The sequence below is a fragment of the Poecilia mexicana genome, unplaced genomic scaffold (genome assembly GCF_051168715.1).
Source record: "Poecilia mexicana isolate PSO_F unplaced genomic scaffold, ASM5116871v1 scaffold_18, whole genome shotgun sequence".
Taxonomy (NCBI): domain Eukaryota; kingdom Metazoa; phylum Chordata; class Actinopteri; order Cyprinodontiformes; family Poeciliidae; genus Poecilia; species Poecilia mexicana.
The window spans coordinates 21,125,764-21,137,499 of NW_028263387.1; the positions used below are offsets into that span (position 1 = coordinate 21,125,764).

General features: G+C 39.8%; 1 protein-coding gene and 2 pseudogenes across 2 annotated transcripts; all 3 read left to right on the plus strand.

Moving 5' to 3' along the window:
• The first annotated feature begins 53 nt into the window (after positions 1–53).
• LOC148154172 (UDP-glucuronosyltransferase 2B31 pseudogene) lies at positions 54–1,976 on the plus strand (annotated as a pseudogene).
• A 583-nt stretch (positions 1,977–2,559) lies between these two features.
• LOC106931026 (UDP-glucuronosyltransferase 2B31-like) lies at positions 2,560–5,248 on the plus strand. The gene is made up of 2 exons (XM_088015893.1): positions 2,560–2,651; positions 3,371–5,248. The coding sequence occupies exons 1-2, from the start codon at positions 2,604–2,606 to the stop codon at positions 4,958–4,960; spliced, it is 1,638 nt and encodes a 545-aa protein (XP_087872019.1). The 5' UTR covers positions 2,560–2,603; the 3' UTR covers positions 4,961–5,248.
• Positions 5,249–7,422: 2,174 nt separating this feature from the next.
• On the plus strand, positions 7,423–11,496 carry LOC106931024 (UDP-glucuronosyltransferase 2B15 pseudogene; annotated as a pseudogene). The gene is made up of 2 exons (XR_015766160.1): positions 7,423–7,590; positions 8,385–11,496. The product of XR_015766160.1 is annotated as a UDP-glucuronosyltransferase 2B15 pseudogene (transcript).
• The last annotated feature ends 240 nt before the right edge of the window (positions 11,497–11,736 follow it).

Genomic DNA, 11,736 nt, shown 5'->3' on the forward strand with positions numbered 1-11,736 from the left:
TTAAGTTGATCTACATGGCTTAAAAAAAGACTTTTTGTTTTTCTTTACAGAAAATGTCCAAGGCGGTCTCTGTATTCCCGGCTGTCCTCTGCTGTCTGGTGCTCAGATCCTCTTACTGTAAAGGCAGTAAGATCCTGGTGCTGCCTCATGATTGGAGCCACTGGATCAACATGAAGGTTATCCAGGAAGAGCTTCACTCCAGGGGTCACGAAATCACCATTTTGCACTCCACCAAAAGCTGGTTCATCCCCAATAACTCATCCATTTATACCTCCATTCATATTCCATCACTCTTGGATGACCTGGACCCAGACTTTTATGTGACAATGATGCAGGATGTAATGGATTGTCGTGACCATCCTACTTTTATACGCTCATTTTGTCAACACAATTTGATTACACTGATGTTAAAACACAGCCATAAGAGTTTGGTGAGCTTGGCAAGTGAAGTTTTACAGGATAAAGTGTTAATAAAGAAGCTCAAGGATGCCAAGTTTGACCTCATGTTGACAGACCCTGCATTTCCAATGGGGGTTATTCTCGGTGGTTACCTCAAGCTGCCAATGGTCTTTAATGTCCGCTGGATTAACAATGGAGAGAGTCATCAATCCATAGCTCCATCTCCTGTCTCCTATGCCCCTGTATCCGGAAGTGAACTTCATGATCAGATGGATTTCCTAGAGAGGACAAAGAATATGTTGCATTATTTCTACAATCTTTATGAGTTGTACGTTGTCATTAAACCAACCTACACAGATCTCTTCCAGAAATACTTCCCTCCTGGAACTGACTTGGTTTCTTTGGAGCTCTCAGCTGATATCTGGCTTTGTAGGGGAGATTTTATCTTTGAGTTCCCTCGACCCACCATGCCCAATATGGTTTACATAGGGGGCTTCCAGTGCAAGGAGGCTCAACCTCTGCCTGATGAGTTGGAGGCTTTCATGCAGAGCTCTGGGGAACACGGGGTGGTGGTCATGTCTGTAGGGACAATTGTATCAGCTCTGTCATCTGAGATCACAGAAGACATTGCTGCTGCTTTTGCTGAGCTCCCTCAGAAAGTGATTTGGCGGTTTGATGGTGACAAACCTTCAACTTTGGGAAAAAACACCAAGCTGGTGAAATGGCTTCCCCAGAAAGATCTCCTGGGACATTCTAAGACTAAAGTCTTCATAGCCCATGGAGGAACCAATGGCATGTATGAGGCCATCTACCATGGTGTTCCTGTTCTGGGTTTGCCCCTCCTATTTGATCAGTTTGACAACTTACTCCGACTGAAAGTTCGTGGAGCAGCTAGGGTGGTGGAGGTCCGATCACTGACCAAAGACAATTTCCTGGAGGCTCTAAAGGACATCCTGGAGAATCCGTCTTACCGTGAAAACAGCCAACGTCTCTCTCAGCTACACCGTGACCGACCAATGTCTCCAATGGACACAGCCATCTTCTGGATAGAGTACGTCATTAGGAATAAAGGAGCCGCCCACCTGCAGTCCGTAGGTTTCGGCCTGCCTTGGTATTCCTACTTCTGCCTGGATGTGGCAGTCTTTCTTTTAGCCATAACTGGAACCTCCATCTGGAGTTTCATCTTTGTCTGTAGGTTACTCTGCTGCAAGAGGTCCAGCAAGAAGCTCAAACCAGAGTAATTAGTCAAAAAAATCACTTTGTTTTAATAAATATACAATGTTACTACAGGGTTCCGCATTTAGCTGAACCAAAAACAATAAGCTGTGCAATACACCAACATTTCTGCCTCATTTTCAATATTCCGTGAAGACCATAAAACTCATCTAAACTGTATTTAAATGTTATTTCTGGATGTATTGAATTGAGAAAACTGAAGTGCTTTTTGCAACAAATCTGTTTCTGAGACAAATATAAATAAATGTTTTCTTCCTATTTTTTTAATCTTTACATTCTAATGATAACAAAAAATGTATTGCTGAACATTTTCTATCCACAACTGATTAAAGATGTTGACTTTAATACTTTATTGAGCGTGACAATTCTTTCATCCACTTTACTTAACTCTTCAACTTTTGACTGGTTGCAAATATATAGCCATAAATGTGTGCAACAGTTCAAAATAGACATATCAGAACAAAGAGTTGTGAAAATGACAGTTGCATGCAATAAGGTCACAAGGCAGCATTTAAGCATAACTTTTGAGCTTTTTTTGTGTCCATGGGTAAGCACAGCGGTAAGCACTTTGTAATGAACATGGCAGTCAGTGAATACAGATTTAGTGATGAACTCAGTATGTCGTAACACAGACATAATGAGTTCTTGTTGTTTGATCTTCAAATAAAGGCATGCCCAGGAAAAATGGATATTGGATCCCCTAAATTATGTTAGACAAAATAAAAATGACATTTGTTTGGTATTTAAGAGATAAAATGAAAAAGAAAACATCCAATGACCCTACCTGCATCCAAACTATTGACTAAACCCATACAGATGTGCTACGTAATTAAAACAAACAGCCTTTCAGCACAAGCACAAATTTTTTGTAACTTACCTTTAGTACATGTATTGGACTTTGTCCTGCATGCTCAGGCTCGCTGATTGAAACATGAGGCCAGTGTAAAATACAATCCCGCTTCCAGACGATGGACAGCTCAAGGCAAACATCTGGAATAGGACTCATCAAAATTCAGGTTTGATTTTTCAGTTTACATTATTCTGAAAAACTCAACGCCATTCTGTTCATTTTCTAACTGCTTTTCAAGTTGAGCTAAGGGGATTAAATATGTTTGTCTTCTGCCATTTTCTTTTACATCTCTGTTAAGGCATAATCAATACTTCATCGTATTTGGAGTATAACAGAGACCATTACTCTAAAAGCAACATAAAAAGCCATATTGCAGTTTGCAAATGTAAATGCAATCCATAATTTTTGGAGTGATATTCTTTGTTCTTATGAGACCAAACGTAATTGAGTATAAAAACCATTGCTAAACTTGTCAGGAATAAACAGAGAGGAAGCTTGCCAAATATCTTGCCTGCATTGACCCAAAATACATTCTTCCAGAAGAATGAGGAAAATTTATCCTGGAAATTCTTGAAATTTAAAACATGAAAAGTTTAGTAAAATTTGCAGAGACTTAGATGAAACAGTTTTTTTTTTTTTTTAACCCTCCGGGGGACTCAAGAGACCGTGTCACTAGACCCTGCAAGTGTGAGCAATCTGGCTGGATCATACTGACCCAGTGAAGGCTTTTCTTTGGGTATCATTTTGCAAACTGTCAGTCAGATGGGAAAATTGTCCCGCTTCCCCACTGTCTGACTGGGATGTAAGTAAACTTCATAAGTAATACCCTCTTTCAAAATTCATCTGCATGACATAAACAAAAAAACTTCTTTTTTTTCTTTACAGAAAATGTCCAAGGCGATCTCTGTATTCCTGGCAGTCCTCTATTTCCTGTTGCTCAGATCCTCTTACTGTAAAGGCAGTAAGATCCTGGTGTTGCCTGTTGATGGCAGCCACTGGATCAACATGAAGGTTATCCTGGAACAGCTTCACTCCAGGGGTCACAAAATCACCGTTTTGCACTCTGCCAACAGCTGGTACATCACCAATAACCCTTCTATTTACACCTCGATTCATGTTCCATCAGTCTTTGATGAGATAGACAGGGACTTTTACGTGACAATGATGCAGGATGTCATGGATTGCCGTGTCTATCCTACTTTTATTCGCTCATTTTGTCAACACAAATTGATTACAATGCTGTTAAAAGACATGCATAAAATCTCGGCGATAATGACTAATAATATTTTAGAGGATAAAGTGTTAATGAAAAAGCTCAAGGATGCCAAGTTTGACCTCATGTTGACAGACCCTGCATTTCCAATGGGGGTTATTCTCGGTGGTTACCTCAAGCTGCCAATGGTCTTTAATGTCCGCTGGATTAACAATGGAGAGAGTCATCAATCCATAGCTCCATCTCCTGTCTCCTATGCCCCTGTATCCGGAAGTGAACTTCAGGATCAGATGGATTTCCTAGAGAGGACAAAGAATATGTTGCATTATCTCTACAATCTTTATGAGTTGTACGTTGTCATTAACCCAACCTACACAGATCTCTTCCAGAAATACTTCCCTCCTGGAACTGACTTGGTTTCTTTGGAGCTCTCAGCTGATATCTGGCTTTGTAGGGGAGATTTTATCTTTGAGTTCCCTCGACCCACCATGCCCAATATGGTTTACATAGGGGGGTTCCAGTGCAAGGAGGCTCAACCTCTGCCCGATGAGTTGGAGGCATTTATGCAGAGCTCTGGGGAACATGGGGTGGTGGTCATGTCTGTAGGGACAATTGTGTCAGCTCTGCCTCATGGGATCACAGAAGCCATTGCTGCTGCTTTTGCTGAGCTCCCTCAGAAAGTGATTTGGCGGTTTGATGGTGACAAACCTTCAACTTTGGGAAAAAACACCAAGCTGGTGAAATGGCTTCCCCAGAATGATCTCCTGGGACATCCTAAGACTAAAGTCTTCATAGCCCATGGAGGAACCAATGGCATGTATGAGGCCATCTACCATGGCGTTCCTGTTCTGGGTTTGCCCCTCCTATTTGATCAGTTTGACAACTTACTCCGACTGAAAGTTCGTGGAGCAGCTAGGGTGGTGGAGGTCCGATCACTGACCAAAGACAATTTCCTGGAGGCTCTAAAGGACATCCTGGACAATCCGTCTTACAGTAAAAACAGCCAACGTCTCTCTCAGCTACACCGTGACCGACCAATGTCTCCAATGGACACAGCCATCTTCTGGATAGAGTACGTCATTAGGAATAAAGGAGCTGCCCACCTGCGGTCCGCAGGTTTCGGCCTGCCTTGGTATTCCTACTTCTGCCTGGATGTAGCAGTCTTTCTTTTAGCCATAACTGGAACCTCCATCTGGAGTTTCATCTTTGTCTGTAGGTTACTCTGCTGCAAGAGGTCCAGCAAGAAGCTCAAACCAGAGTAATTAGTCAAAAAAATTACTTTGTTTTAATAAATATACAATGTTACTACAGGGTTCTGCCTGTAGCTGAGCAAAAGATAACATACAAATATTTCTGCCTCATATTCAATGTTCTGTTAAGACTGTAAAACTCTTAATTAACTTCTAAACTGCATTAAAATGTTACTTCTGGACATACTGAAGATTTACTTTTACCTAAATACTCTGGCATTGCTCTGACTAGTCGAGTGCTTTTCTCTGCAACTTGTATGACATTTTCTGTACCCAACTGATTAAAGATGTTGAATTTAATACTTTTTTGAGCGTGACAATTCTTTCACCCACATTACTTGATCCTTCAAGAGGTATTCTGAAGGCCTTTCTTGTTCTCATCTATCCCAGGAACAAAAATTAATTCAAATTACAGTATGAACTACTGTCTCTTCTGTATTAGTAATTTTGTTGATGATTAACAGAAGAGATCGAGCCTTCTTTCCTGCCTCCTGGCACCAAATGCATCCATAATTGTGTGCACCAGTTTAAAAAGGACATATGAGAACAGAGAGTGAAAATGTCACTAAACACTTACAGATGTAATTAGAAGAAACACCATGTCAGCACATGTAATAAAATCTTTGTAGTTTACCTTTTGTACACATATTGGACTTTGTCCCTCAAGCTCAGACTTGCTGGTTGAAACGTGAAGCAAGTGTCAAATACAATCCTGCTGCCTGACAACCGGCAGCTCATGGCAAACATCTGGAACTGGACTCATCAAGATTCAGGTTTTTTCTGTTTACCTTATTATCATGAAGAGAATAAGTCCTTATTGTTCATTAGTGTTGTTTTCCTGTTTCTCTAGGAGAATACATTCAGACATGTTTTTGTAACGTCGTATCTCCTAAACTATGCAACGTAGAAACAAAATGTTTGTACCAATTTGAGTTCAAAGCTTCCTGACACTCACGACGTATTCGTTTTGTTCATACCTATTATAGTTTTGCCATGAAACGTGTTTGTTCCAAACTTGCAAATCTCATTTTCTCACGCCCGCCTGTTTTTCCAACGTCTACAAAATGAGGCATATTTTTACATCGTCACAGCTCAAAGACAGAAAAAGGTACATGCATGAAACTTGGCATGGTTTGTCACTTAATTAGTTAAAAAATTACTTCCGTTTTTATAAATATTAAATTTTGCTACAGTGTTCTGCCTGTAGCTGAACCCAAAACAACAAGCAGTGCAATATACCAAAATTTCTGCATCATATACAATGTTAAAACCATACAATTGTTAACTATCTCCTGACCTACATTAAAATGTTATTTCTGGAAAACAAAAGTGATTTTGCAACAGACCTGTTTCTCAGTAAAATACAGCATTAATACATTAGAAGATGGTACTATTACTGTTTATGAAGGAAGACTGACAAGGAAAGACGATTGGAAAAAGCTTTTGGAAAAACATCACACTTCTGGGGATATTTTACATTTTAGAGTAAGGGGGGTTACTTTTATCAAGTTATTTCTCTGTATAGTTGATCACTTCTCTCTGCAACTTGTATGACATTTTCTGTACACAACTTATCAAAGATGTTGGCTTTAATCCTTTTTCGAGAGTGGCAATTCTTTCACCCACATAACTCTGAGTATAATTGTTTAGGAGTTTCTTGCCCTTCAATGAGACTTGGAAAATTGCTCCTTTGCTCAGGGAAATACAGGTTCAAAAATGTTTATGTAATCTGAGTTGCAAAAAAAGGGTATAAAGATCTTGTAAAAGTAGCAAGGCCTAGGAAAACTGTCTTGTACTCTCGGGATCTGTGTTCATTGCACTTCCTCCTGAAAAAGGTTCTACTGTTGCACGTTTTTACTTCGCAGTAATACATGATTGGCCTGTGGTTTTCCCAACTGACAATGATTGTACAATTCAACTGATTTTATTTTGTATAGTCCCGAGGCAATGGAAAGTTAAATACTGTTTAATATGAGTCTCTTGCACAATTGTCTACAATCATACAGAGAAACAAAGAAAGATATGTTCATGGCTGCTGCGATGGACTGGCAACCTGTCCAGGGTGACCTTGCCTCTTGCCCGAAATGTTCGCTGGAGATAGGCACCAGCACCCCTCCTGACCCCAATAGGGACAAGGGTGTACAGAAAATGGATGGATGTTGATGGCTGAGATTTAAACACAAGACCTACTTGCTGAAAAGCAGCCTGAATTTTTTTTGCCTCTGTCACAATAAATCCATCTTTGCAGTTTCTCTACTTATTGTCTTTGTCATTCTCTGACTGCTGACTGGATCAAACATTTTGTTCTTACAAAGCAGACATACCACGGAAAAAAGTAAACTCACTTTAATTTTGTTAGGTAAAATGAAACTTTTAGAGATAGTGTGGGAAAAAAGGAAATCTAACCACACCTTCCGTAGCCAAGCTATTGACGAAACAGATACAGATATGTTACATAATTAAACCAAACAGCCTTTCATGACGAGCAATAAATCTTTGTAACTTACCTTTAGTATACATATTAGACTTTGTCCCACAAGCTCAGACTCGCTGACTGAAACATGAGGTGAGCGTCAAATGCAGTCCTGCTTCCTGACGACGAACAGCTCAAGGCATCTGGAGCTGGATTCATCAAGATTCAGGTTTGATTTTTCAGTTTACATTATTATGAAAAAGACAGCTCCATATTGTTCATTTTCTAACTGCTTTCCGAGTTGATCTAAGTGAATTAGATATGTTTTATTCTGCCATTTTTTACATGTTGATAAATGCATAATTGATATGTCATCAAAATTTAGTATAATAGAGGCTATTACTCTGAAAGCAAGATAAAAAGCCAGACATTTTTCAAGTTGCAAAATGGGGCAGACACCTTAAGCTTTGGAGTCATATCCTTTGGTCTGATGAAACCAAATATAATTAAGTATAAAAGCCATTGTTAAACTTGTCAGAAAAAGAGAGAAAGCTTGACAAATACCTTGCCTTCGTTGATTCAAAGTACATTCTTTTAGAAGAGGGAAGAAAATAGAGTGGAAACTCTTGAATTTTAAAACATAAAAGGCTTAGTGCACTCTGCAGTCTTAGATAAAATAGTTGGCTTTTAACCCTCCTGCGGTCTTAGGAGACATGGTTCACTGGACCCATGAGCTTTTCTTTATGTGTGCAGTCCATCAAGGTTGCACTGACCCCGCATACACTTTTATAAGGGTTTTCTTTTGTGTCGTTTCGGGAACTGATTGTCTGATGGGACGACACTTAACCACTGTCTGACGGTGACATCAGCCGCACTCCTCCTGGGCGTCATGCTAAGACCATGGGAGGGTTAAATGATTGTTCTTACCTTTTCCATCTGAAGGAAAGAAACTTGATAAGTCATCTCCTATTTTGAAATTTCATCTGTTTGGCATAAAAAAACCTTCTGGTTCTTCTTTTGCAGAAAATGTCCAAGGCGGTCTCTGTATTCCTGGCAGTCCTCTGTTTCCTGTTGCTCAGATCCTCTTACTGTAAAGGCAGTAAGATCCTGGTGTTGCCTGTTGATGGCAGCCACTGGATCAACATGAAGGTTATCCTGGAAGAGCTTCACTCCAGGGGTCATGAAATCACCGTTTTGCACTCCACAAAAAGCTGGTTCATCACCAACAACTCTTCCATTTATACCTCCATTCATATTCCAACACTCTCCGATGAGATAGACAAGAATTTTTTCGTGAACATGCTCCTGAAAGTCATGGATTGCCGTGGCCATCCTACTTTTATACGCTCATTTTGTCAACACAATTTGCTTACACGGCTGTTAAAACACAATCATAATAGTTTGGCACGATTGTCTAACATAATTTTAGAGGACGAAGTGCTAATGAAGAAGTTAAAGGATACCAAGTTTGACCTCATGTTGACAGACCCTGCATTTCCAATGGGGGTTATTCTCGGTGGTTACCTCAAGCTGCCAATGGTCTTTAATGTCCGCTGGATTAACAATGGAGAGAGTCATCAATCCATAGCTCCATCTCCTGTCTCCTATGCCCCTGTATCAGGAAGTGAACTTCAGGATCAGATGGATTTCCTAGAAAGGACAAAGAATATGTTGCATTATCTCTACAATCTTTATGAGTTGTACGTTGTCATTAACCCAACCTACACAGATCTCTTCCAGAAATACTTCCCTCCTGGAACTGACTTGGTTTCTTTGGAGCTCACAGCTGATATCTGGCTTTGTAGGGGAGATTTTATCTTTGAGTTCCCCAGACCCACCATGCCCAATATGGTTTACATAGGGGGGTTCCAGTGCAAGGAGGCTCAACCTCTGCCTGATGAGTTGGAGGCTTTCATGCAGAGCTCTGGGGAACACGGGGTGGTGGTCATGTCACTGGGAACAGTGGTGTCAGCTCTGCCTCATGGGATCACAGAAGACATTGCTGCTGCTTTTGCTGAGCTCCCTCAGAAAGTGATTTGGCGTTTTGACGGTGAAAAACCTTCAACTTTGGGAAAAAACACCAAGTTGGTGAAATGGCTTCCCCAGAATGATCTCCTGGGACATCCTAACACCAAAGTCTTTATAGCCCATGGAGGAACCAATGGCATGTATGAGGCCATCTACCATGGTGTTCCTGTTCTGGGTTTGCCCCTCCTATTTGATCAGTTTGACAACTTACTCCGACTGAAAGTTCGTGGAGCAGCTAGGGTGGTGGAGGTCCGATCACTGACCAAAGACAATTTCCTGGAGGCTCTAAAGGACATCCTGGAGAATCCGTCTTACCGTGAAAACAGCCAACGTCTCTCTCGGCTACACCGTGACCGACCAATGTCTCCAATGGACACAGCCATCTTCTGGATAGAGTACGTCATCAGGAATAAAGGAGCCTCCCACCTGCAGTCCGCAGGTTTCGGCCTGCCTTGGTATTCCTACTTCTGCCTGGATGTAGCAGTCTTTGTATTGGCCATAATTGGAACCTCCATCTGGGGTTTCATCTTTGTCTGTAGGTTACTCTGCTGCAAGAGGTCCAGCAAGAAGATCAAACCAGAGTAATTAGTCAAAGACACTCCCTCATGGGAATTGGGAGAGACAAACATTTCCCTGCACTGCGATATCCAAACATATTTCCACCATTTTTTCCAAGTTAATATTTTTATTCAGCAAGTTGTGAAGTATTTCATGTTTAGTAAACCTTGAATGTGAACCTGTTGTGTATTGGACTGTTGTGTTGTGAACGATTATGTGTTTCAAGTACTGAATGTGGAAGTCGACACTGTTATGACACATTGTCTCTAGATGGAGAAACTGTTGATAGTTTTGAAAATGTGGTTCAGGAATAACAATAGAATCTATTTTATTGGATGTAAAATGTAGTTTTTGTCTTATATCAGACCAAGTTTGCTTCTGATTGGTTTATCACCACAAGCTAACCAGTCCCTGGCTAATATTACTTAAGCTTTTAATACAGCCTTTTCCTTCTGCTTGGGATGATGTTTTTAGCACCATGCTACATCACATTTTGTCTACTTTTTTAATCTCTAAAAGATACATGTTCTCCATTTATTCCAGATGTATGTCCACTATCATAATTAACTAAAAAGTTAGTTACGCTAATCCTAAAGCATTAATAGTACTGCTAATGCTAAAGTACAATGTCAACATAGTACATAGAAGAAGCTAATGCTAAACCGCTAAATTCAAACATATCTAATAATATCCACCTTATATTTACGAAACAACGTGTTGAAACCTAGTATATTATCTTCAACAGGGTCAGTTTTGTTAATAGAAGAGATCTTTCACTCATGGATCAGACTAACTGCTCCTGATTTTACCCATTTGCACTTCATCACAGGTGGAGAACATGAGGACAGGAAATGGAACTGCTGCCTCAACAGTCTTCAACTATTTCAAAATAAGAGCACAAATATACATTTCTAGCTACTTGGAGAATTCTTAGCAATCGACAATCAAAACTTCAGCACAGGTGTCAAACTTAAATCAAATGAAAGTTTGCAAAACAGCAAAGTTATTTGGAAAAAATAATTTAGGGTATGCCAAGAGTGCTATCAGCAAAAAAGGGCTAAACAAAAAACTAACTCCACTATTAGCGTGTTAGCAGCAGTGTGCCAACCACTGTTCCTTTCACATCCAACCTGATTTTGAATCCAAATTAAAGAACCACCAAAGCATCAATGACATGACTTTTTTTTTACTAAAACAGCGGCTAGTCCAGAGATTTTTTAAATTCAGACAAGAGATGCAACTATGACACCCACACATCTGGAGAAATCTATTAAGGCGAGTCCTGATTTTGTCTTTACCATGCTTAGATTTAGATGAAAGCTTTGAGCTCAACATTAAGCGGTAACATCTCATTAGGTTCCTGATGGATCAGTACATTTAATTAAATTGTGTTTTGAATGTCCATTTGCTCATTATTGAGCTATTTACTTCTTAAGTGTAAATATAGAGAATAAATTGTAAATCTTATTGTGCTTGGGTTTTTTTTTATTTACTTACTTAATAATTGTGTGGTAAGTTTGATTATCAATAAATGTAATTATTAATCGTTCCTTCTGTTGAATCTTCTTACTTTCTCAGGTAAAATGAAATTATCTTTGGTTGTTTTAAATAAATCCTGAGAATAACAGGAAACCTTTGTGTGTTATATCTTCCCGTGCAATGATTAGTCTTTCTGGTGTTTAAAAACTGGACATGGCCAATTATAAACAAGTTATTGAGATCCATTGTTGTCCCTAATATTCCAGGAAATCAGACTGTTTGCTCCTAATTCGGGCAAAACTCAGCTTTC